The sequence below is a fragment of the Musa acuminata genome, chromosome BXJ1-1 (assembly GCF_036884655.1).
Source record: "Musa acuminata AAA Group cultivar baxijiao chromosome BXJ1-1, Cavendish_Baxijiao_AAA, whole genome shotgun sequence".
Taxonomy (NCBI): Eukaryota; Viridiplantae; Streptophyta; class Magnoliopsida; order Zingiberales; family Musaceae; genus Musa; species Musa acuminata.
In genome coordinates this window covers 3,790,571-3,817,680 of record NC_088327.1, presented here as the reverse complement: position 1 = coordinate 3,817,680, position 27,110 = coordinate 3,790,571, and the positions used below count along the sequence as shown (strand labels likewise).

At 34.8% G+C, this 27,110-nt stretch overlaps 2 protein-coding genes across 3 annotated transcripts in view; one reads left to right on the top strand and one right to left on the bottom strand.

Moving 5' to 3' along the window:
• Positions 1-16,623, top strand: part of LOC135612422 (folylpolyglutamate synthase-like) — a 31,003-nt gene extending 14,380 nt beyond the window's left edge. For both annotated transcript variants that reach the window (XM_065108730.1, XM_065108795.1), the window contains 11 exons: positions 2,185-2,268; positions 3,020-3,076; positions 4,483-4,543; positions 8,534-8,580; positions 8,724-8,801; positions 9,044-9,199; positions 12,822-13,133; positions 13,252-13,330; positions 14,010-14,162; positions 14,894-15,084; positions 16,020-16,623. In XM_065108730.1, coding sequence (XP_064964802.1) covers positions 2,185-2,268; positions 3,020-3,076; positions 4,483-4,543; positions 8,534-8,580; positions 8,724-8,801; positions 9,044-9,199; positions 12,822-13,133; positions 13,252-13,330; positions 14,010-14,162; positions 14,894-15,084; positions 16,020-16,079 — 1,278 coding nt within the window. In that variant the 3' untranslated portion in view covers positions 16,080-16,623. The remainder of the gene's footprint in view (positions 1-2,184; positions 2,269-3,019; positions 3,077-4,482; positions 4,544-8,533; positions 8,581-8,723; positions 8,802-9,043; positions 9,200-12,821; positions 13,134-13,251; positions 13,331-14,009; positions 14,163-14,893; positions 15,085-16,019) is intronic.
• Positions 16,624-18,718: 2,095 nt separating this feature from the next.
• LOC135612289 (uncharacterized) lies at positions 18,719-27,086 on the bottom strand. Its single transcript, XM_065108418.1, has 7 exons — positions 26,884-27,086; positions 26,660-26,776; positions 25,759-26,148; positions 24,119-24,258; positions 23,881-24,001; positions 22,210-22,350; positions 18,719-19,209 (listed from the first exon to the last, which is right to left on the bottom strand). Exons 1-7 carry the CDS (start codon positions 26,965-26,967, stop codon positions 19,126-19,128), a joined length of 1,077 nt encoding a protein of 358 aa, XP_064964490.1. The 5' UTR covers positions 26,968-27,086; the 3' UTR covers positions 18,719-19,125.
• Positions 27,087-27,110: the final 24 nt, after the last annotated feature.

Sequence of the window (27,110 nt, the reverse complement as noted above, 5' to 3'; positions counted from 1 at the left end):
GATGATGTTGATCTTCCATTTCAGTGCCCCTTTGTTAATTTTTGGATTGATACTTTGGTCTAGAATTTACTTATTCAGTTAGAGATTCTACTTATGAATATACTCTTAATAGAAAATTTTGTACATATTATAATTGCACATGATGTCGGGTCTAAAGGTTGAAGTATCATTCTGAAGTTTTTCTATGAAACTGTTACAATGCCAACCCCATCTAAACTGGATGAGTTCTGGTGAAAAATCATCCCTTCTTACAGTTTGAGACATCTTTATTCAGCATTACACAATGTAATCCAGTATCGTACAGCTTGTGGGTGATTGTAACCCACCTAGTTACCAACCAGTAAAAATAGTGAAAAATAATATCCAACCAATGGTGGATCATATCCAGTACATGATCTTTTGGGTTAGCAAATATCAGTTGGAGTGTGCACCAACTGGTATCTAAAACCAAACTTGATTTAGATTGGTATTCTCTTATTGCATGGTTATCCAAAATCAAATTTGATTTAAGATGTGAGATCTCAATCATTCAATCTAACATGTATGAAGAAAATTTTGTATTATTATATGCTATTTTGATATCGCATTTACAAATACAACAATTTGATTATGCTTTAGATTTATTTTCTAAATAAAAAATTCATAGTATTTCTTCATAAATTTGTTCCTATAGGTCTTAATAATCACCAATCAAAGACCTTAATGTATCTCAAAGTAATGACAAATCCAATGGATGCAGACAAGGTGTAAATATGGGGGTGTTCCAGGAGTATATAAGTTTTTAATTTTGGAAAAAATATATCTTTTACTCTATCTTTTAATCACACAGGTCCTTTCTTTTAAAGCTATTGGAGATTCTAGATATACTTCAACAACCCCCCAGAGGTGTGTCATCTGTAACATAGGAGAATGTCTCTACTGATGTAAGTATTGGCAATAGGGTGCAGAAGGTAAAGGTTTACCATTCCTCAACCAACCCCTCATCCTAGCTCACCAACTTGTCTCTACCTCATTCCTCAATTGAAAAAAAGGTATTTTTCACTGTGCTTGCTTTGTCCAGGCTATGGGAATCGATAATCTGTTTAATTGTACAGAGAGACAGAGAGTGTGTGGAAGAGGAGGGAGGTGGAAGAGAAGGGAGAGTGTGAGAGGAAGAGGTGGGAGAGAAAGGAACATGGAGAAAAGGCTTGCTTGATTGCACTACCACCTGGATTGCTGCCCACCACTTCCACGCTGTTTGTGATGCTTAGCTTCTTTAGACATGTTAAAGAGTCAGGAGAGGGGTTAGGGAGAAATTGCTATGGGGTTTGGTTGAGACAAGTGTTAGATCCTATTAGAATTACTTTATTTTGCATTTAGGTTGGTGAAGTTCCATATTGAACTATCTGAACTTATAGCATATGGGTTTTCCTGGATGCCAAGCCCATAAAAAAAATTTCCTTGATTTGGCTAGGTTCAATTTGGGCTTAATTTGCCATTTCTAACTGATGTTATCAAGATTAATCCACTTGACGTACCTACATTCTTAGCGTGGTTGATCACATTGATATACACATTCATGATAATAATATGAAGAGGGGGAATAGAAGAAAATCCTGCATATCTTATCCCTCTCGTTGATCTAAATCAATTTTTGCAGCTGCTCGTACATATGGTCACATCCTTGATGAAGGACACACATTTGTCTACTGGATATATTGATCTTTAAAACCTCTAGAATGAGGATTTACAAGATGAAATCCTCCAAGATCTTAATAAGGGCTTTCTTAAAATTAAGTTTTAATTCAACCTTCCAATTTTACTTTCCTTTACAGCTATGAATGCGTTATGTGTGCTCATGAAGCCATCAAGTTCTGAGAATAAGTGTAAGTGTAAATGGTATTTATATCTATGGTTACAAAATCCTTATTTAACGTTTTGCTGAAGAGTTTATGTGGTAATTCATATTACAGTGATCATTTAACTGGGAATCTTACTTGTGTAACCTTCCTTGGGATTAGTAGGAGTGCATGGTTTAAAAAACTGCCGTACAACATTCAAACAGAGAATCAATCAATGTTTGCTATCAATATATTTATATAACTACATTTTAAATTTAGGAACCTTTTAACCCTCGGTTGATAATATGGAGACCACATAAAATGAGGTGCGAAAAATGCTTATTAAGGGTAATTCTTTTTGCAGGAGAGTGTGGATGAGGATTTGCCGATGCCTCCATTATTTCAGTTCCTAACTGTGTTGGCATTTAAGATATTTGTATCTGAAAAGGTCAGAATTGCCAATGTTCTTCTGAGACTAGATGGTAATATGCATGACATAAAGCATTGTATGGACAAAGAAGAAATATATGTTTGTTTATTTTGTTCAGTTGGTCATCTAGAAAATTTGAAGTAACATTTCTGTTGCAATAAAAATTCAAATACCTATCTATTGTTAATTTGAATGTCAGGACTTATGACCGGTGGATATTCTAGTATTAGCATTGTTACTACTTTTACTGTAGAGCTCTGGAATTGTTTGCAACAATTTACCTACTAACTCATAATCCAAACTTAGATGAGATGATATTCTAGTATTTTCTATAAAATTCTAAGATGAGTCCACTGGGACCTGGGCTTTGATCCAAGCCTGGAGAACACCTGGCTTTGTGAATCTCATCCAAGGTAACAGGACTGGTAATGTAGTTCAAGCCATGTATACCTTTTCTCATTAGTATAACAAGGATTTGATCATAAGTTTCTAATACTGAGAGTAGACATTCAGAATATCCTTATTATTACTAAAAGAGTTGTGGTCATCATCCCTAATACAAGTAACAAATTTCAAGTGGCTGATCTAACAAAGCTTATTTGTTTGTTATGAAGGCTCTGTACCTAAAATGTTTTTGGGTCATAATTACTAAACATTCCTGCTTTATATGATTGACACGTATGTATTCAATATTGAATTAAGTGGAGTGACTCACATAAAAGTAGATTGCATGTTTTAATCACTTAGCTGATGACCTGTTTGATTGTAGGTTGATGTTGCAATTATTGAAGTAGGTCTTGGGGGAAGATTTGACTCAACAAATGTGGTATTTATTGAACTTGTGTTATTTAATGTTGGTTACAACCATATCTCTTGTATATTCATATTGCCATATTATCTTTTTTTCTAATCATGTATTGGTCGAATAAGCATGACTTATCTAATTATTTTTTCCCCAACGTGTCCGAGACACCTGAATTGGGAAAACCTAACCCGCAAGACGAGATTCCGAACACTCCCATGCTGGATGAACTAAACGACACGTTTTGAACCCCTCTCGTGAGAGTCTCGAAGCACGCCTTCGGGGGGAGACAAATGATAGAGAATCTACCGTTAGTCAACATGTGGTTGCCACGTGAGATCCAAATCATCTTCCACCCATCTACCCACGTGGATGAAGATTCAAAGCAGAAAAACACAAGCTTCCTTGTTATTCATTATGACAAGGAAGACAATCACAAGCTTCCTTATCTTTTTTTTATGATAAGGAAGACAATCCCAAGCTTCTTTCTCATCTTATAAGGTATAAAGACATATTTCAAAGAGGGGGAAAGCTTTTATTTTTTCAAATTACTCAAATCCATATTTGGGGACTTAGAATTACTAACTTGAGCGTTGGAGGGACCAAGTCGGGAAACTTCTCTCGACTTTGGCCTTTATGTAGGTGGCACCTTAGGAGCATAACATTTTCATCTCGGAGATACTTCGAATAATCCTACGTACACGGGTCTGAACCACGTCGGGTAGACTAGGATATCAACGATATTTTCCCCTCATATTTTGGTGTCAGAAGAAGGCCCGAACCTATGTATGCAGGATTATTTGAAGTGTCTTTGAGGTGGAGATGTCATACTCCTAAGGTGTCACCTGCACGAAGATTGATTTAGAGAGAGGTTTCCTGACCCGGTCCCTCCGACGCTTAAGTCATGCTCCTTGGTTCGGAATATGCTTTTATATCTTAAAGGGTGAGAAAGAAACTTGTGATTGTCTTCATTGTCATAATGAATGAGAAAAAAGTTTGTTTTTTCCTGCTTTAAATCTTCGTCCACGTAGGTAGATGGGTGGAGGGTGACTTGGATTTCATATGGCAACCACATACCGGTTGACGGTAGATTCCCTATCAATATGAAACTTGTAAACATTTGTTAATTGACTAGAATCCGTTAGTAGGCACACTAGTTAGTGAGAATTAAGGTAGGAATTCTTGAAATTAATTAAAGTATATGTATTCCTACTTTGCTATGGATAACATCATCACACTTATTAGTGTTATTCACTTGAGAAGCTTGTCCATGATCAAACTTTGTGCATCCCAACGCATACAGGTTGACAAGAACCACTTATAAATTTCAGTTTGGGATTTCAGCAACGAAATATTCTTTCTATGATATTTTTTATCTTTGAATATTTTATTCTCTCTGTAGATTATTGATTCTTTCAGTAAAAATTTAGGTAAAGGAGCCTGTTGTTTGTGGAATAACTTCGCTTGGAATGGATCACATGGAGATTTTAGGTACATGCTTTCTTTTGAGAGAGAGAATTTATGCTATGAGATTGTGTCCACTTATCTTGATTGAGCAAAAACCTTCACCTTTATATTTTTATGTTGTGCAAATAAAAAGTGTATTTTTGCATCACAAGGTTTACATCTTCTTAATCTGTCACCTTGTTGAACTGTCTAGCATTTTGTTTAAAGAAGGTACTATATATTTTTCATAGACATCCGTCGATTTTCTGACTCTGCATAGTATCAGATGTCTTTTATCAAAATCACTTGAGTTTGGTTGTCATAAATCAGTTTTCTATCTTTTGGAGGCAAGCAAGCTAGCCATCAAATATGAAGGGTATTATAACTGATAAATAGCTAGCAACAAGTTGAACTTGTTAGTCATTATCAACATGAACTAAAGATTCTGGATTAAGCAGTAGGTCAGTTACTTTCTGTTAAGCTGTATATGTGGATCACAAACAGAAGTATTGTCAAATAATATCAAATAACATTCGAATAATCTAAGTTTGCTGATTAACCTTAAAGTAAAATGTGTATTTTGCATGATTATGGGTTGATAACTTCACAAGATACATAATTTTTTTAATATCACTTATAGAATATCTAAATTGACATCGAAACCAGCTATTCTTGTGATCAGGTTGTCACATCATGCCAGAAAGGTAGAGGTGTGCATCATGCTAAGCTATGCCAGTGATGCTGAAACCTGGCTGTATCATGTTTTGGCCTATGCTAGTTGGTATGGGCCCGTGCAATGCTAGAAAAGTATTGCAATTCCTTCATTTGGAATTTCAATCCTTGTGTTAGAGAGTTGCTGGCATCCTGTAATAAAAAAAACATGATATGTAATGTGAACACATTTTCCTGCCCATATGACATATCATGAGCTCTAATGTTTGTTTTCTGTTCCTTAACCACCTACATTCGCTAGTTGCTTCTTTTACTGCTTTGTTTCCTCCCCCCTCTTTTTTCCCCTTCCTTTGGCTTCTAGTGCCCCTTTCTTATCACTATTTATGTGTCACTCCTTTCTTAATTACTTTTCTTATATATCTATCATGGTAGTGTCCTATTGGCTATACCTAAAGCCTAATGAACTCTTAAATCCAATTGCTTGCAATCTTCATCCTCTTTGTTATGTATTTTTACTCAAAATTTTGAACTTTATGAGATTTCAAATTTTTATAAATTAATGTATTCCTTGGGATAATGTCTTTTATCATGTAAACAAAATTTTATCATCTGAAGTCAGTAATCTCTTATAACCCTCTAAAAAATTAAACCACAGAAAATATGCATTTATGCTCTTTCCAAGGGTCAATATAAATTGTTGATCCATCATGTGTTGCTAGTCTATCTCATGCTAAAATAGATGTCGACACCCTTCAGGGTATATGGAGCAAGGCGGACATATTGACTCAATCAATAAGCCTAACCAAGCATGCTTCGCTGAGATATCTAAGCATGTGGATTGATTGGCTGGATCGATTTATAGGGTAATTGAATCCTGCTATTTTATGATCATACAAGTGGATCAATCAAGTCATTTATAGATTGATTGATCCATCTATATGGAAAGACTTGTATTCATGTGGATTCTGATTATTACTCTTATATATATTATTTTATATTATATACTAGAGTCATCCAGCCTAGGGCAGACACATAGATATATTCAAGAAAGGTTCTCAGAGGAGTCCAAAGAGACCATTGTGCATGCATCAAAGAATTTGACAAAAGTGGAGGACAATGGAAGGCATGCAATAGTGGTCTCGCTCAGAGACTGCATCAAAAATATTGCAGCAGATTTGTGAGATATTGTTGAGAGTGAGCATGTAACCACAATGCATATACTTTAACATTTTATATTAATTTATATCCTTTATGTCGCATTTTTTCTTTTGTGATCAGTTTTCCACATAAATCTGCTACTATTCTGGTACATACATGTTTTTTGTTTGCATTCCTGTCCAGTTAAGATTTTCTAAATCTTCAGTGGAGTATGTTGATTCATACAACCTCCAACTTAAAACCTTATGATTTTCTTTCAGACTTCAAACTACTTTGTAGTTGCTTGGAGAAAGGGTATATGTACATATAACTATCCGTTAAATAGTTCCACAAGAACATTGATTCATACAAGCTCTTTGTTCGCATTCCACTCCAATTAAGATTTACTAAAACTCAGTAGAGTATGTTGAATTATAGAACCATGTACTACAAACCTCCCATGATTTTCTTTTAGACTTCAAAGTTCAAACTACTTCGTAGTTGCTTGGAGAAGGGACATATGTGCATATTACTTTCCTTTAAACAGTTCCACAAGAATATGTGTGATATTTAGTATCTTTGGTTTTGACAATACAATTAGCAAATGTTTTAAATTTCGTGGTATGAGCATGTTAGCATGAATGGGGACTCAAATATTGAACCATATCACTGTACTAGTTGGTATTTAATTGTATGGGACTTACGCAATACATTGACTATACTGAAGTAATATCAACATATTGCATATTTCTGATATATCTTAATATCAACATATTGCATATTTCTGATAGTCCTTCTTAGATGCAGTATCATGGTATATTATATCAACACATTGTATCAAGCTGAACAAGAGTCCAACATGTTGTATAGACGACTGTTTAAATCCTTAGGTACGATTGGTATCCAATATGGATCAGCACAATATCCATTGACTTGGTCTTTCCACCTAGACATACTAATATTAACAGAATTTCTACAATTTAAATCCTCACATTGACGCTTAGATCCATGACTTTGTGAAATTTTCGTGCTGAGGATTATCATATTGATTGATAAATATTGTATTCATGAGGTATTTATTAGCAAATGGGTTCAAATGATGGTCCAATCCATTTTAAGAAAGCTATCAGACTACTCTATATTAAACAATGCAGCATCAATGCCAATTGCTCTTCCCAAAAAATATTTGTGGCAATAATCTTGATGCCATGGACCTATTAATTCACAATTAAATTGTTACATACTAGGTGATGTGTGATACCTGCATGATTTGAACAATGCTAGTAAGGGTCTCATGCCATTATGTGTGTGCCACTGTGCATGTCTTGGCAATGTCATTGGCTTGTATTAGTTTGTGAGTCCAATTTCGTATTATGCCAACTGGGGCATAGTGGTGAACCAATGGATCAATAGGATACTAGTACACGAAACAAAGACCCCTGATAAATGAAACTACCTTTTTACCACATAGTTTACCATGAGTACTAATAATTGTGCATTTTGTGTTACTGGGACCATTCATGAGATAGGAGTTTGTTGTTTGCCTAGTTGGCATGTCAATGTCCTGCTGGCTTGCCCATGTGCTAGCTAGCATAGCCATACATTGTCACATCTGGCATGCATCAGTGAGTATATTCCTACTCATGCCACTTGACATACCAGTCCTTATTGGGATCATTATTTGGTACAGTGCTTCATTCCCATGGTTTGTTTTGCTTTATATATATGTATATATGTGCTTGTATAGGTTTTATTAATATTTGTTGAAGTGTATATGAATATATATTTTGGTGGGAAGAGAGGAAAAGGAGGTTAAATGATACCCCATCGGAAAAGGTGGAAGATGCTTTCTTCACCATTCAAACTCGGGTTCTCCCATCTGCGAACCAACTAACCAAGATGATTATTACACAAAACCAAACTGAGTAGCACAATTCTTCCTTTGATTTTCTCAAGGGAAATGGATAAAACTGGAATGATCCATAAACACGCCAAATCAGCTAATGGGGACAAATCACTGGGGACCTCTCTCCTGAATCAATAATTTGGTTTATGCATTGTTTTATCATATACTGTTTAATTATTAAAGCAATTGCAAGTTGCTGGTTTACACCTGCTATGTGTTTGTGTTATCTATGCAACATACTAGAGAGTAGATAAATGATGCTTCTGTGCTGATTTACTTAACAAATTATTAAAAAAATTGACAGCAAAATGTTTATGCAGGAGATACCATTGGACAAATTGCTTCAGCAAAGGCTGGGATTTTCAAGGTATCAATTTGTCATTTTACCAGCTGAATTGGGCAGAAGCTGGTATCTCAAAATAGACACTGTATTTCATTGTTTTTGTATTGATTATCCAATTATGCAGTCATTTTATGAAGAGTTTTCTGAAAAATGTTTTCCCCATGAAGCCGCATGTTCCTGCATTCACAGTACCCCAACTTCCAGAGGCAAAGCTTGCTCTTGAGGAGAGGGCATCCGAGTTAATGGTAATCTCAATTCATGCAAAACATTATTCAGTTGCAAGATTATTTTCCATGATAAAATCTTTAAAAGGTTATGAATTGATTATATGAAGTTCATGACACCAAGCTCTAAGTTATAATTTTTGCAATGAACCTTGATACCTTATTATGTTTGGGTTTATTTGTGAATTCTACTATCTTCCTATTTAGTTCTTGTCATTATCAAGATCAAATAAAACTGATCTCACCTTTCTTGCCAAATACAGATTCCTTTGACATTTGCTCCCCCACTTGATCCATCAGTGATGAATGGATTAACGCTTGGATTAGCTGGAGATCACCAGCTCATAAATGCTGGTCTTGCTGTTGCTCTTTGCACAAGTTGGCTTCAGAGAACTGGGCATGCAGAACTCACTCCTAATGTGAGCCATTTAAAAGACCTGATTGTTTGTTAGTTTTCATATTCTATAATAAAAAATGATGCTCCATCATCTTTTAGTAATGTGGGAATTGCCAAGTACACTAAGATGCTAATTTAGTATTGCATTCAATTATGAAAGGTCAAGTGCTTCTGGTTAAAGTTGATTCTAGAGAAAATTGAAAGGCTCTTATGAGGAAATATAAAGCTTAGAAGAAATGCAAGTTGCTAGTACAACTAGTCATGATGACCCAATTATTTGAGGTCGGGGCAATAAGATATCTTTGGTTATGTCAATGCATTGAAGTCTCTCTTATTGTTTCTTGTAAAGTCTTCTTAGGTCTTCCATGATCTCTCCTTACACCACTAATCCTAATTGACTAGCATCATCTAATCATTACATTTGTAGGTTTCCTTTGAACATGTTTAGACCATGTTAAATGATTTTCATTTTATCTTCAATTGAAGCTATATCTAATTGTTTGTCATGCAGATGAAAGCATTTCTCATTGTATCTTTTTTAGCAACTTTGCACATTTACCTAGACACTGTCATCTCAACTAACTTTTTATACATGTTCATAGACTGCTCAACACTTCCTATCCACTTTCGCCATCCAATTTTTACTCTATAAATAATGTGTCCTCATCAATGCCAATTTCTTACTGATAATAGATCCAAGGTATCCAACACTTTTGCTTGTAGAATCAACTCCATCTGTCTTAACTATAATCTCACATTCTTTCTTGGTTGTTGAGACTTGAGAATACATTAATGTACTTGGTCTTGGTCCGACTCAATGTTTATAAGCTTGGGCATACTACCCAATATCCCCAGTTCGATTCAAGACAGGCTATACTGAGTGGAAGATTCATCATTTTGTGTATAGATCAAAATATGATCAGTACATACATAAAAATGCCATTTTATGTGTACCGATCAGTAGTCAGTACACATACAAACTATGTAGTGATCCTACTGCCCTCTCTCAGATCTGTGCCCAACTTTAATCCTATCACATCTACCTTCCTCTCCCCTCTTTCACTCATTCTGTCCCATTCTTGCTTAATAGCTCTCAAATTTACTTCTCAAACTCCCAATTTTCCTTGAATCTTTGCAAATCAAGGACTAAACTAAAAACAGAGGGGTATTTATCTTTAAATAAGGGTAAACCCGAGACAAAGTTAGCTCATTTAGGATAGTTTTCTTTGTTGAAGTTTTGTTCTTTGTTTAGTTTTTCTTAAGTTCTATGTTCTTTCGACTCATTCCAAACCTGGTCTATGAAGACAACTTGGATCTAATTCAATCGAAGCCAGAGAAGCTCTTACTTGATCAAGATCGCTTCAAATCTGCTTGCAAATCCATCCTAGATAGTGTGGATATGAGCTAGATAGCGAAACAGAGGAGGCTGGGTAGTTCCATTTGATCAAGAGTTCTATAACAATTGCTCAAATCCCATGTTACGTTGGATGTGTGCAGCGAAGAACCAGGGTGATCAATTTCTAGATAAGGCAAAAGATCCATCATGTTCATCTTGTTTCATTTGGTAGCAGCTGAGGAAGAGGACCAATACGGATCACATGATGGGACTGCCTGGTATGAGAAAGAACAGGTCTGTGTCAGGACATGGTTGGGCTACAGGCAGTTCTCCATAGGTCCTAGCAAAGTATATCAGAGTAGGTTTATCATCCATTTTGAAAAAAGAAAAGATCGCTCATCACAGTTAAGTTACTGTGTATGTAATCAATAAGTACATTTAGATGACATCATCCTTAGTTTTTGCCTTTTGTGAGGTTTGCAAAGATAATAGTGACATGTACAATAAGAGTAAAGGTCTAAAGGTCTTTTTTTCTCACTATGCAGGAGATTAAACAAATGAGTAAGAGTAATCTTTGCAAAAGTAGACCGCTTAACACAACTTTATTTATGACTAGGATATCATAGTCTTTCTTGCCCTATGCTTCTTAGGAAGAGGAGGAAACTGTCAATTTTTATATATTTATTTTTCATAATTGTGAAGATATGCATTTCCTGATATATTTGAAGACCACCCAAAAATTGGTTTTTTTACATATTAGAAATTCTTTAGAATTAAGTTATGCATGAAATTTGGATTTTCCTTATTCAGTTTGCAAGAAAATCCAGAGAATATTCAGCATTTGCCATAGATGGCCTTAAAATGTAAAATATGTGGGCCAGCATGGACAGAGATTCGTGTATGAAGCACATAACAATAGAAAGGAGGATAGACAATTAATTTGAGATCCTATTTACCAAGGTTCTGGAAGAAAGCAAAACTTGGAGTTGCTTTTGGAGAAAATTAACTCATGGGATGGTATAAGGGGATATGGCATAAACACAAAGTACTTGTGCACAAGGTTTAAGTACTGGTCAAACCGACACATACCAACCAATATTTATTAGTCTCACAAAGTATCGGTATCACGATGTATAGCTTGATACTATTACATATGTGGTTCATTTTTATTATTTTGTTCAATATTTATTAGTCTCACAAAGTACCAGTCCGAGAGGATACTGGTATGCGGACCATCCTCTACCAGACAGTACCAATGTTTTGACTGGTACTGAGGCATACCGACCGGTACCACCCAGGATTTCAACCGTTACCGAGGCATATCGATCGGTACGCCCTGGCGTGGTAGGTAAAGGTATTTTTAAGGCTTTAGCGTGTACCATCGGTACGCCCTAGTGTACCGACTATATATATCTGTACGTACCGTACTAAGCTCTACGGACCAGTATTCAAAACCCTGATTGGTGTACCACTGATGTATGGTTATCGTATCAGTTTAATAGGTCACTGAAACCATTGTCAGACTGTTGTTGAAATCCTCACTTATGCATCCTTTTCTTCTTGTGTCCTGGATGAAGATAAGAGACCCGAAATCTTGTCAAGAAAAGGATTTGCAGAATTCTACGCACATCTTCTGTTAAACATCAATGAAAATGATAGTCACCACTGTTTTACTTGTTCAGCTACTAAGTATTTGTCTGTTAAATTTTTGCAGAACATAACTACTACTATTTTTTGGTCAGGTATTGAAATGCTATCATGTTAATTGTACTGGTAGTTATCTTATAAAATCCTCAGAAAGAGTCTGCTTATTGCAGCAATTTATATCATCTGGGTTGAAAGAACAAAGAAACTTCTAGCAAACCTCTTTTTCATGAAGAACTACCAGTAAACAAGATTGAGAAAACAGTAGCAGCAAAGTTTCCTAAGGAGCACCCACTGCAGGACAATTCTGAAACATAGAGAGTTTTTGGATCTCTAGCACTTGCCTGTTCACATAGAGGACATAGTCGTGAAATATTAATTAGTCACTAATTAATGCTTTTGTTCACATAAAAGAAGCAGCAAATTCTTTGTTGTTCCAGTAGTTCTGTACTTTGGTGATGAGAAATAAAATTTTTATTTGCTGGAGAAAAGGTTCAGCAAGAAATGATCTTATGTATTTATGTATATATGGTAGCATTGTACACTGAGCACCGGAATTTTTTTCTATACCAAATAGTTAAATCTGTGAAGCAAATATATAGTGTGATATTTTGTAGTTTCATCTTCAGCTATATATATGAATAAACTTTTATGTTTTCATCAGGATAATCCAGAAGAAGGCTTACCAGTAGGATTTCTCAGAGGCCTTTCCACTGCCAGACTTGGTGGACGAGCTCAAACTATTATTGACAAGCCAAAAATGCTTGAGCAGATCCCATATGGAAATTCTGGTGATCTGATCTTTTACTTGGATGGTGCTCATAGTCCAGAAAGCATGGAGGTTTGTGCAAGGTGGTTCTCCAGTGCTGTAGGAGAAGCCCAGCAGTTTGTGAAGAATGGATTTGTGAAAGAACTTGGATATTCTAGTTTGTATGAGAATAAGCATTCTAGTGAATCTAAGAAAGCATCTAAGAAGGTGAGATTTGGTTATAAAGTCATCTGACTTTGTTAAATACAGATCTTTTTTGCTTATTATTTTTCCTGTTTAGAGGCCTGTACTAAATTCCATTGTGCTATTTAATTCTTTTCAATAGATTCTTTTGTTTAACTGCATGGAGAAGAGAGACCCTCAACTTCTGCTTCCACCACTTGTCGACATATGTGCTTCAAATGGTATTAACTCTTACAACAGTGAACTCTCTTCAGTTTTACCACCTAAAAACAAGATACTAATTAGTTTTTATCTTGTTTAAATGTTACTATGGAGTGATATTGCTCTATTTTTATATGTAGAACATTGGGGGTGGTGTACTAGACCCACTTAAGGATTGAGTTTTTGTAACCTCATCTAACAAATTTTGAAGATGTCAGCTAAGGTAGTTGGTAGAGACCTTGATTGTTGGTAGCAAGGTTTTCATATCCTTTGCAAAAAGAAAAAAAAGATATTGCTCATTTTTCTTGATGTTCATGATCTTTTGCATGGTACCTTGTTATGACAAGAGTGATGTCATTTAAATGACTGGTCCAACCATGTTATATGGCTGAATCACAGCCTTACCTTTTTTTATTTTCACATATTCTATCATTTAAGACTTGGTCTAGAAGGAAGGGAATGAGAGTGAAAAAAAATTTTGAAAATTTTTGATCAATTTTAAAAGTTAAACAAATACCCAGTAATAAGGGGATATAGTGGTAAGGTCCATCATTGAGAGCTAAATGATATAGATTGTATAATATGATCCATTTTAACGACAGATATATCCTTTTTATCATTGAGTATAGATGTTTCCGAACAAGAATTATGTTTATGTTTATTGTTGATTTGTGCATAATGTTATCTGTGTTTCCTCAGGTGTCCATTTCTCAAAAGCTCTTTTTGTTCCCAGCATGTCGGTGTATCATAGAGTTGATTCCGGGTCATCAATTGTAGCACCTAATACTCCTGCAAATTTGTCATGGCAGTCCACCCTCCAAAGAACTTGGGATAAATTAATCCAAGAAAAAGGTGAAATCCAACTTTGTCTTCTTGTTGCAAATGTTATTTCTTTATTCAGATTATGAAATATGATGTTAGCCATGCACTGACCAAAGTTTGCAAGATCAGTTGCAAATCTAGTGAAATGAGCCAGAAATTGGTTGTAATGGTCGATCATATTTGCTGAAATAATATCTGCAAATCTGTTATAAGTAAGCTGGGATGGTCCGATTTCGTTGACCTCTATTGAATCAACTAGATCATATCCGGATCACATAATCCTGCAAGGCATGGCACTACAAATCATGCTTCTGTTAAGGCCTTATGTTCTTAAAGCTGATCAATGCCAATTTATGCCATTATTTTGGTTCCTATATCGCTTTTCTTTCACCATCTTTCTTTCTGCATCAATTGAAATTATTCTGTTGGCAGTTATCCAATACGACCAAGTTTTTACTTTGATCTCTGTCAAGCATTCTCCCACACTTAAAAAATCAGTATCCTCATTCATATTGATATGATCAATTTATTATTTTCTTACTCGCCATTACTCTGAGTAGAGCTGTGTAAGGGAGGATGAAGGGTCAATTCTGCGCTGATTTATAACTTCAAGTAGATATGTAGTTGAGGAGTCTTTCTCCTGTTACACTATTTAATGTTCTGGTTTTATGCTGTGAACTATTAAGTAGGTAGTCCTTTGCTTACTGCAACATTCAGGCCAACTGTAAAATTGTATTTTAACTTTCAAATTCTGTCATCAGATTTAGTCAATGATAATGGTTCCAAGATGCAGAAGCTTGGGAAAACTCATGAAGATGTCACTGGGGAGCCTCAGGAAAAGTGTGTTCCTGTTCTTAAAGATCTTTCTCCCAGTGCAGTAGTTCCATCGTTACCGTTGGCTATAAGATGGTTGAGAGACTATGCAAAGGACAACCCTTCTCTTCATCTTCAGGTAAAGACATTACATTCTAAAATTTTAAAAAGTGATTAGCAGATATGCCACACAATTACTGAAGTTCCATTGCAAATTTTAACAGAGTAGTGAAATGATAGTTTGCAGACAATATCATAGATTATTTACATGTTAAAATGTTGCATACTTTTGTATGATTTTATGCATCCGAATACTTATCATGTGCATATGTAATGTATTTATGAGCTATTATCAAAGCCTAAATTCTGACTTAACTCTTCCTGTAATTTTTCCTGTGTTTAGGGGGATTAAAAATTTTACCTTTTCAATTAATTTTAACCGTCTATTATCTGTTTACTTTCACCTATATATGTTCAATTTCTGAATGTTGAGGAGCTCTACAATAAATGTCATTCCTTGCACTAATGTAAATTTCATAGTATTCCCTCTCTTTTATCTCTGTTGACATTTCTGATGCCAGCTTGCATACTAAAATTGCACAACATTTGTGTCCATATATCATCTATAATTTTGATTAAATGAACATATACTTAAATTAAGGTTTTAAATTCTGATCTGATATTGAGTTTCATATGCAATACCAATGTATATCACCTAGAATCATTGAATAAAATAATAGAGAATGAACGGTACTTGCACCAGTCACGGTTTTCAATGTGGATGTTGGACTCATATTGGTCCCTTATTGGACTGGAATGAGTCCACTAGATAGTGACATACTGACTTACACTACATTGGCATACAGTCGGCATGGTTCCAGCTGGTCCAAACTAGCTGGACCAAGAAAAACCTGGTTTAGGTTTTCTTCGATGAATTCTACCTACTACCTAGTAGAATAAATCCTGGTTTAGGTTTTTCTTGATGAATTCTATCTAATAAAAATGATTGATAGCTTTATTGGCTCTTTTAGCTGAAGGTGAGTTAGTGTTATTGGACTAACAGAATGAATACAGGTTCTTGTCACAGGATCATTGCATTTGGTGGGTGATGTCTTGAAGCTTTTGAGAAGATGATCTCAACATTAAGCCTCACACTCAAACATTCAAGCAATATTCTTTTCGTGCATGCAACATGATGGAAATTGCACTGTTTGATGGATTATATGGTGGTCTCTTTGAGCCATCAGAATCTTTCTAATTCAATTATTTTTGCAAGATTGATCGGTTCTGGTTATCTTGCCAACTGCATGAAGCAGATTTAAGTTGTTCATGGCTCTGGCAATAATTCTCAGAAATGGAGCTAAAATTAATCATAAAACATGGGGAATAATCATGTGAAACCCAGAAACAGAACTTCATTTCCAGAAATCAAGAATGTACTTCTGTCAGTGGACAAGATGTTCAAAGAATCAAGGTATGCTTGTGTTCCTTGCCAGATGGCATAAAGATTGTGTGTAGATTATAGCATGGAAATAACTTCTGTCGTATTAGTTACATTGTTGATTTATACAATTTACTCCAAAGCATATTAGTTCTACTGTTTGTTTAAATTTCAAAGAATCAAGCATATTAGTTCTACATTAATAAAGATATGCCTTCTAGTTTTGCATTTAGATTATGACATCGTTCCTTCATCTATCAGCCTAGAAATGGTTGTTTTGACTCCTAGAAACGGTAACTGGTTGGATATTGTTATCCAGAGATCCTTGGAATCTTGAATCAAGCCTGGCTCAGTTATAATGAGTTTGCCTGCCTAAACCATGGTTGAAATGAGACGAAAGGTGGCCACAACAATGCTTCCAGCACTTTTGCCTTTTCCTCTGCCAATCTTCTTTGATGCTTTCCAAAAATAACTTTTACTGGGTTTCCTTTGTATAGATACATAGTAGACGAGCGTTCCAGCAGCATGTGCAAAACCATTCTTTTGACGGGGTTAATGTAGGTGCTTATTGCAAGGTCTTTAATGTCAGGTACCAGACTTGTGTCGGTCAATGGCTGGATTGGTATAGATTTGTGATAAGACCCTAAAGTCTTATCGTAGGCTCTGATACCAAATGATAAGACCCTAAAGTTTTATCGTAGGCTCTGATACCAAATGATAATACCCTAAAGTCTTATCATCGAAGAAAAGGAAGAAATGAGGATGATAATGATCGCTTCGAGGGGATCGGCCTCCTTGATCACTTCGAGGGGATTGGCCCTCCTTGATCACTTCGAGGGGATCAAGGAGGCCGATCCCCTCGAAGTGATCATTATCATCCTCATTTCTTCCCTTTCTTCGATGATAAGACTTTAGAGTCTTATCATTTGGTATCAGAGCCTACGATAAGACTTTAGGGTCTTATCAATCTGGTCCATTTTTCCATGTGGAATGTCAGAAGATGGAGGAATAGGAAGGAGGTAGAGGAAAAAAAGGAGACCGATGAAAAGATGAAGTAGCCGAAAAGAGGTTTAACAGGTCATGAGCCCGAAAGGATCAGATGACCGAGACTTTAAAAGATTTTTTTTCTTCATTTGAACAGGACCGGTTAATATTTGAAGAGCAAAATCGAAAACCTTAGTTTACTCTTAGAATTGCCTTTTTTTTATTTGAAGTCGATGAATTTGATTACTACGAAACCATAAGATAAATTACGAGGAGGCTGGTGCACATAAGTTATGACTTTATTTTAAATCAACTCTCCACGTCCGACTAATGCAGGATTTAGTGAGATAGGCTTTGAACTTATAGGTTCATGTATATCGAAGTAGTAATTTTACTGGAGTCATTGGAAAATTGCAAGACGTACTGCACATAAAGATTTTTTTTTTTTAGCGGAGAATTGCTGCTTTTGAGTAGTGCCATCGTTACTCGACTATATAGAGAAGTGAAGAGTCTTGTTGCATGCATCGTGTACAGTAGGTGATGCTCAATTGGAAAGTCATTCAATTTTAACTGTAATTATTCAATTAAAAATTTTAGATTGGAATAGTTATAATTATAAAAGTAAAATATCTAATTTTATTTAATCTAATATCGTCAGTTTTACCAACAAAAGAATATAAATGATGAAAAAAAGATAATTTCAACGTCATAATTATGTTTTAAGAAGGAAGAAAATGATATAAATATCGACACTCTAGTCGTTTGACATTTGCATTGATATCTACATTAATGTCGACGTAAATATATATACAAAGTAGTGTCACTCTACATTTGCATCGATACTGACAATAATATGAGAAAAGACGATACTACTCTGCATCTACATCAACATCGATGTAATTATTGAGCAATATCGATATAAATGCAAAGCGTCAATATCAGTGTTATCCTTTTCCTCATATCTTATCGTCGTTCTCTCTCATCCACAATAAACATCGTCATCTATTATCACCAAAAACGTAATTGAAATATTAAAATTATCTTTTTATCTATCGTTTTTGTGCTTCTATCAATAAAATCGATAATGTTACGATAAATAGAACTAGATGTTTCACGTTACAATAACCATAGAAATTACAATATAAAATTTTTTAAATCTAAAAATCAAGATGTTAAAATAATCTAATTACAATGGATAATATATAATTAACCCTTCAATTATACGTTAAAACATCCTCCCAATGGTAGTCACATGAGAGCAATTAATCTCAAGAGAAAAGGATAATATATAATTAACCCTTCAATTATTCGATAAAACACCCTCCCACTGGTAGTCACATGACAGAAATTAATCTCAAGAGAAAAGGAATTCATTTTCTTCGTAACCATCTAGTTATTTAACAGTTTTGGAAGGAAATAAAATACTACTTCGAAGGGAAAAAGACAATGTACTCTTCCTAGCGTGTTGCATCAGTACATAATTAATCAAATATATAACAAACTTCCATATGGAAGTTCGGAAATAAGGTTTTGTTCTCGTAGATGATCGGCGCCAGTTCAGTTTTTGACCTTAAAATAGAAAATCATAAATCTTGGTGAACACGGCTGGTCAGTTACACCACGCGGACAATACTTCTAAACTTCTGTAGAGCTCTTGGAATTTTCCAACATCAATCCTCTTAGCAACATGTCATCGGTTCTCAAGGAAATAAACGAGAGCTCAGATAACTTATATTGATGTGTTGCTTGATGTTGCTATTGCTTGGGCGATGTCAGTTCCCTCAGGTTGTACTTGGAAAGCTGCTTGTACCTTTCAACCACCCCTATCAAGCAAATAGTCTGAAGAAAGTTTCACGTATCAGTCTCACAATCAGATAACTAGCTAAAAAGCAATCTGAAGTTTAGCAAAGAAAGGATTTTTCAAATTGAAGTATTATGATAATCATGTAAGAAGAAAGTTTTACAACTTCCTATGACAAAGAATCAGATGATTCCAAAAATGATATTGGTGTTAAGAAAACCCCGGCAGGCCATATTGACCATATGGTAAGTAAATAATAAAACAGCCCACGTGAAATCATCAAAGGTGTAAAAGATTTAGGTTTATGAAAATGGGAAGAAGCTAAAACCCTCCCAGTCATAGAGGATAATTACTTGTTAATGATAATGAAATTAAGAAAAGATGAAAAAAAATTTTATAAATTAATTTAATAAATATTCTACACAAGACTTTGTATTAATGATAAATAATAGTGATAAATTTAATAATCATATATTTGTTCATAAAATTAAAGCTAATGAAGTAAAAGATGCTTGAAAAAAATAAAAATAACTAAGAGTATGGAACCTAATGATATCCCTATTAAAGTTTGAAAAAGTTTAGAGGACAAGAGAATAGCCTGATTAACTAGTGTATTTAATAAAATTATAAGATTTAAAAAGATGCTTGATGAACGAAGAAAGAGTTTTTAAGTACTAATTTAAAAGAACAAATGTGACATTCAAAAATATTCTAATTATAGATAAATTAAAATAATGAGTCTACTATAAAACTTTGAGAAAGAGTTATTGAACATAGGATAACGCTTGAAACAAATGTCTCTGAAAATCAATTTGGTTTTCTATCTAGATGATCAATCATAAAAGTTGGATGAACAAAATGTTCCTTTAGTAAAAGCTTTAGGTATCTTGGATCAATCATTCAGCAAAATTGAGAGATTGATGAAAATATTATTCATAGAGTAAAAAATAGGATAGTTAAAATGACGAGGGGCGTCAAGAGTCTTTTGTGACCACCAAATACCTTTGATATTAAAAAAAAAAATTACAAAACAATTGGAAGTCAACTTCAATTAGAAGGGATAAGAAAGTCATGAATGCTCCTAGTTTCCATTTTATTCCCTATGTTGCCCGCAACTCACTCAATGATTAATTCAATTGAGGCATGGTAGGTTCAACATAGAACAACAGAAGCAGTTAATGGAGAGATTCTTTTCGAAAGTGTTAGGCAATTAAAAAACATGTACAAAAAGTTGTATTACTAAGATAAGAATGTTGAGATTGATGTGTGGAGTTACTAAGAAAGATAAGAAAATAATAAGAAAAGAGGAAGAGGAAGACCTAAAAAGATCTCAATGGCTTTTTATAGATCTCAATAGCGGTAAAAAATCCATATAGCCAACCCTAAAATGTTGGGACTTATAGTTTTGCTATTGTTGTACAACATAATAATTCCTCTCTTACAAGTATGAAGTATACATAAAGCACAACTTTTTGTTAACACTAAAGCCGAAACAATATCTACAATATAAGGGCATCTAGGCTGTCGTGTGACTACTGAGATCCCCTTAGATTTATAGGAATGTCTTGTAAATAATTGTATGGTCAGCTGTGGTTCATGATTAAGAAAAGACAATTAGGAGATGTTATATCTAAAGACTTGTAGAAAAGAGAAAAAAAGAAATCGTACAACAGACAAAATACTTGCACCTGTAAACATCAGTTGTGAAGTATAATTGTTTATAATGGTAAGGAAGTGCCTGCTATGGATTCTAAATGTCATTTCTGTATTGTGCTACTGGATAACAGTCCACAATATAACATGAACAGAAGATTTAAATGCTGGTTTCCATAACCTACAGGATCAGTACATTATTAGTATACTGGGTGGTGCACCAACTTATGCTGCCCAGTATCATTGAATAAAATAATACAAATGTTAAAAATGAATAGTATTGTGCTAGTATCCAGTTATATGTTCCAGAAAAATACTGATTAGAATGTATTGACTTGACCGGTATTCAAAACCTTGAGATGAACTGTATACTAAATTGCCTACTGAAATGACTTTCAGTTTCCTATGAAGAAACTTCACACAGGTCAACTTTGTAAACAATAGAAATAAGTTGTAGTTTGGTGGCATCAACTTTGATAATAGAAGTCCCATGACTCCCAACAAAGCTTGAATCCTTTGTCAATATTTGTATATGAAATATGAAATATCAAAGTAATGATATTAGCAACGTTGAAATCAAGCAATATGTCCAGAAGATATAACTTGATTTTCAACATAGTAAAATTAGCAAGATAAAATGCTTGTTTCAGAGGACATTTTTAAAAACCAATATCTAAGAATCATTTTCTTTCTTTTGCTCTCCTTTGTTTTTAAAATACATTTTCTAGGGTCATGTAAGGTCAGGTCAACTTGAAACGTGAATAGTCAAAACATGTACAGATTATCTGAACTCCATCCAACCCATTAATGGGGTCAAATTTTTATCTGAATCTGACCATAAATAGATCAGATTAAAACAGATCAGATCAATAAGTCAAGACATTAGATTCAGATCAACTTGATTCAGGTCAAACTGAACCTCAGAAGAACTGATATGTTCAGTCAATCTGATAGCATGTCAAGATCTCTTGACCTGAACCCAGCCCATGAGCCCAAGTTATGCTATACGAGTTGTGTCCAAGTTGGGTCAGATTTAACTTAAAAGGTTCACATTGAAATTATCCATCATGAACATCCAGAGATGCCGAGAACTATTCGCCAAAAGTTTTAAACAGCTAAACTTAGTCAGCAAATAGTTTTAATATGATTCTATGGAACTGATATCAGAGCACAAGCTGAAAAAAAAAATCCCTGTACAAACAAGGTCCATCATAGAATAAATGTCAGTTTAAGAACACATCATTGCAGGCATTCAAATTTATTGCTTTGAAAACATGTTTATTAGCAGACATGTTAATCATCAAAATAATAAGTTGAATTTTGTGCACTGAAAACTACGAATGAAAGCATATGAAAAATTAAAACACCCTGCAGTGTTTATATACCTTTACAATCTGGACTATGATGGTCTTATCTGGGTTCTTAAGGTCCACTTTATGTGGCTGAGGAACAGATTTTGCAACTGCATCTATAATTGTCATCCTCTCAATACCTGTATTAGATCGTGCTTCATATAGCACTGCAAACTGCATATAACAAAGAATTACATAACAGCTTTGTTCCAAGAAACTTGTTGCAACAACAAAATGGAGAAACTTGACATAATATATCACTTAAACCTAAAAAACATCAAAAGAAATTATGAATTGACTACAAAAAACAATTCATTGAACCTAAATCAAACGTAAACAAAAACTAACATGACTTAGATCACAAGACTCAAATCCTAAATTGATTAAATATAATAAAAGAAGCAAAGTCCTAGATGCATCAAAACTGGTTAGGGAAGAGACAGGGTGGCAACGACAAAAATTACTGGTAACAGAGCATAAACAGGAAGAGTTTTGGTTCCTAGTTGCAACCAATGACTAGTGGCAACAGTAGAAGTGGATTTGAGAAAGAAAAAGATTGGAGAGTGAGAACACGAAAGATGACGAAATGGGAAGAAAAGGCTGCTAGTGGGTTTAAAGGAGTGGGAAATGGGAGATGGGACTTGAATCCAAATACTGATATTATGCTAACTGCCTAATATACAAAGGTTCACTGCTCAAGGAACCAGTGTGGTACTTGTACCTCGCAATATGTCAAGTATGAATTGTGAACTGATTGGTTCATGTACCAATTGAGCTTTGGACTGGTAAATATTGTTCTATATTAACAAGTAGACCCAATTTTTCAATCCATGATCTCCCATCCTTTAAGTTCATCGTCTATACTAATCTTCAAGAGTGATCATTTATCAGACCAAAGTTATAGGAGACCATTATTGGACCTTGAGTTGATTGGAAGTATCATACTTCCAAGAAAGTTCTCAAATACTGATCAGACAAATACATATCATACAATATTTACTGACCTCACCAAGAACAGCAAAACAAAAGTGGATCGATACCCATCAAAATTTATTTTCCATTTCTCTGTCTCTGTCTAATCCTCTGCCGCCCCACCCATCACTGCCACTGCCTACCCGTTGCATCACCACTTCCTGCGCACTGCATTGCCGCTGCCACTCTCCCAGTTAGACTATCTAGTGATCTATAAAAAGGGATCTATGGGGAGAGAGCCACTTAAGCAATTTGAAGGCTTTAAACAAATATCTGTTGTGGGTGTGCATTACACATATCTTGTATCCACTCCTCTTAGTTCTTTTTATTTTTTATCCTCTCTATTTTCTAGTCTCGTTCCATATGACTTATTAATTCATAAAAAAACTTTTATTGTATTATAAGTTATTAGTAACAAAATAGGCAGGATATGCATTCATCCTTTTACCCTCTAAACAAGGATATATTAAGATGACTAGAGGTAAAGAATAAAAAATATAGCTAATAATAAAGTTACAAAAGAAACATCCAAGGACTAAGCATACATCAAAGGTAGCTAGATGCTTTTTCAAGCAAACTGTCACATTCTTTACTCCATGTTTCTTCCATGATCTTTAATGAGTAAAATATATCCTTGTTAGACTTGTATAAACATGATCAGAAAGAATATTTAAGATAAAATAAAATATCATTAAAAGAAGAAAATAGCAGGATATACAGTTGCACCCATACCTTTTGTGGAATAGGAGCTTCGTTAGGAAAGTGTTGTTCAATAATTGGTTTAATTGCTTTTGAAATTTCCTGTTCTGATGCATAACATGTCAACTCAACTGGTATAACCCTCAGTATGAACCTGGTAGGAGAGCACTGAATTTGATCAAATTGTACTTTCTACAATGATGAGAACAACTACAGTAACAAAGATGGTGTATGTAAACTGCAGATAAGATATGATGAATGAAAATTGGACCTTGACATATGCTTCTTTGTAGAAGCAGCATTAGTCATCATGTGCTGTACAATCTCAGTAGGGCTAGGATCTCCAGCTCGTTTGTGCATTTCAATAAAGACAACACCATTACAACCTGAGTCAAGGCTCACAAAATGCCTCTGTTTTTCAATATAAATGTTTTAGAAATTTTAGTTTCAAAGAGAGTAAGCAAAACAAATAGGAAAAAGAAAGGAGAATGATAAAAAAATTATAGAAATGGACCTACCAAATGTTCCAAAGACTTAATGCCTAACGACTATTGATTATGTATAATAATATATTTCATGGCAAAAGCTGCACGAGAATTTGATGTATGAGTGAACATAAAAGTAGAGGATCTAAGGATGCATTTTAATTATCAAAATAAAAATAAAATCAATAAGAAAATTATAAATATAACATGCCATAATTTTCTAACTAGTTTGATTCAACTACATGGAGCTTGTCCCACCATTGAATTCTGTTCAATGCGATATCTCCAGCTAATTGTTTCTAATAAAGTTTTCTTATATCCCCATCTCTGCTCATACCACCAATAATAATTATCTTACCTTATCTAACCACAATATCTGTGGATCTTCTTAAAACATGTGCATATCATATTAGATTATAAATCTCTTGTTTTATTCTCTATCAGAGCTAAATATTTTTTTAGTAACTCCATACATTTTTCTTGACGTTATCATCTCAACTACACAGACACATATTTTTTCTATATATTTCACAGCAGCCCAGCACTCAGATCTATAAAGTATGGCTAACCTACAAACTCAGATCCATACTAAAATTTTCCTTTTAATAGAGCATGCACTTGATGAAAACACAAAATCGCCAATACTCCTATCCACTTTAATCAACTTATTACTCTATGAACTATATTGATCTCCTCATTTTGTTGAAATAGATCCAATACATTGAGAAGTAATCTAATTACATTAGCTGAAAGCTTGAGTATGAAAATTACCAGAAACTAAAAGACAAAATATTCCAAAGATCAGGAAGATATTAGTCCATTATATCCCAACTAATGACAACTTTTTTATGTTTCAGTGCTTTAAATATCAATTCAATATTTTCAAAGTGATTATACCATAAATAGTTGAACATCAAGTCGATCTAGCAAATATGAAGGAAACATAAAATTCAGCATTCAGCAATTAACAAAAGACGAATATATGCATATGTGCCCATGTCGAACATCCTTACGACTAGTATTTCTAAGAAGAAACAAGTAAAAAAAATAAAATTGAAAAATGTAGAAATTATTTTGTTCCCCATCATTTTTTGTCAAATATACTGCAAGGTCCAAGAAGATAGGTGCCCAAGAAGTAGAGAAGAATAGGACAATGATGACCATTAAAAAGTGACAATGACAATGGCATTGACAAAATTATAACTGAATGTTCCTTTCAATATTTTTATCAAACAGAAAAGGATAACAAGAAAACCTGCAAAGCGAAAAATATATGCAATTAAATGATATATTTCAGTTTTTAGTTCATAACACAGAAAGCTGGGATTATTGTTTGAGCAATAATAATTTTCATGTTCTACCAAAAAAGCAGCAAGAGCAAGATCAAACTGCAGAGATAAATGCACTATTCACAATGGAAACCAACCTTGTTCCTGTCTCCTAGCTCTCTGAGTTCATCTTCAATTAACTCATCAATAGGTTTATCATCAGTTTTAGTACTTTCTACATTTTCCATTTTAGCTGCACATGTATTGACACGTTGTTTCTTTGACGGTAAGTCCTCACTTTCTTCTGCAGGTTTCTGCATTTCTGGTTCCTTTTCATGACTAGGAGAGGCATCTTCTTTCACCTTCTTTGTTTGTAGGTCCCCATGATCTCGTAGGGAAGCATCTGACTCATCTACATGAGGACTATCCTCATCTTCATCACTAGAAGAATCAGAATCCCTGAATTTAATTATTTTATTCAATGGTTTACTAGGAACAGCACCACATTTAACAACTGACTTTTTCCCATGCACTAGCTCTTCATAGTACTGCACATCAAACGAACCAGAGATACCATCAGAATGTATCCTAGCCATTTCATACATGTATAACATCAAATTCATGAGATGTTTGAACCAAAATATGAATCAACGAGGAGGCCACTTTTAAATAAATGCTAAAACTAAAGGTACACAAAGATTAAGTTCACTAATTTACTGATAGCAAACAACAATGTCAAGCAAAGCACATAGACCATAACCAATGGTTTCTAAGGCTAAAACATGTTGGAACACAGAAACGATCAAGCTTATGGGATAGTACTAAAGAATAAACAAGAATGGAAAAAAAAGAATCTGATTTTGGCTGCAGAAACCCAAAATGAAACCAAAACCAATAGCAAAAAGGCTAAAACAACATCAACAACGGTTTTACGACTCAGAACAAAACCCAATGGAAACAACAATAAGGCCGAGTAAATATTAGATTTGGGAAGCAAACCAAAACCAGAATCTCAACCATAAGAATGAAAGAAATCAGCAAGAAAGAGTTAGAACGGACGGTTTCTAGGAGATTAAGCGCTTCATTGGTCGCCTGGCGCTCCCTCCCTCCATCGCAAGTAAGGAAAACCCCCTGTACGCCGGGACGCAGCGGATGCAATCCCTTCTTCACCGGTTTCTGCGTCGTCACTACACGAATCATCAAACAGAACAACGAACGAGAAAGGGGAAAAGGCTCGAGTGCCTTCATCACGTTGGATTCTTGCACACGAAGATAACATTTACCCCATGCGGAAGATACTTCCTCTTCTTCCCCTTACTGTAGTTGTTGTCGTTGGAATTGGATTTGGGCTTGTTCTCGCCCGCCATTGATCTCTGTGTCTCTGTGGCTTTAGGGTTGGGGAAGTTACAGGCGAGGAACAGCTCTAGTTAACCCCTCAAATCCGCCGCAGATGGACAGCGAGTTCATCGCGGTTCGGTTCGGTTCGGATCGGTTCGGTTCGGTTCGCTTC

Coding starts and splice junctions, on each gene's coding strand:
- LOC135612289 (XM_065108418.1), bottom strand. CDS start 26,967: ATGGCGGGCGAGAACAAGCCCAAATCCAATTCCAACGACAACAACTAC. Junction 26,149..26,659: donor CGCTTAATCTCCTAGAAACC/GTCCGTTCTAAC, acceptor TTTGATGTGCAG/TACTATGAAGAGCTAGTGCA. Junction 19,210..22,209: donor TCATAGTCCAGATTGTAAAG/GTATATAAACAC, acceptor AACTTTCTTCAG/ACTATTTGCTTGATAGGGGT.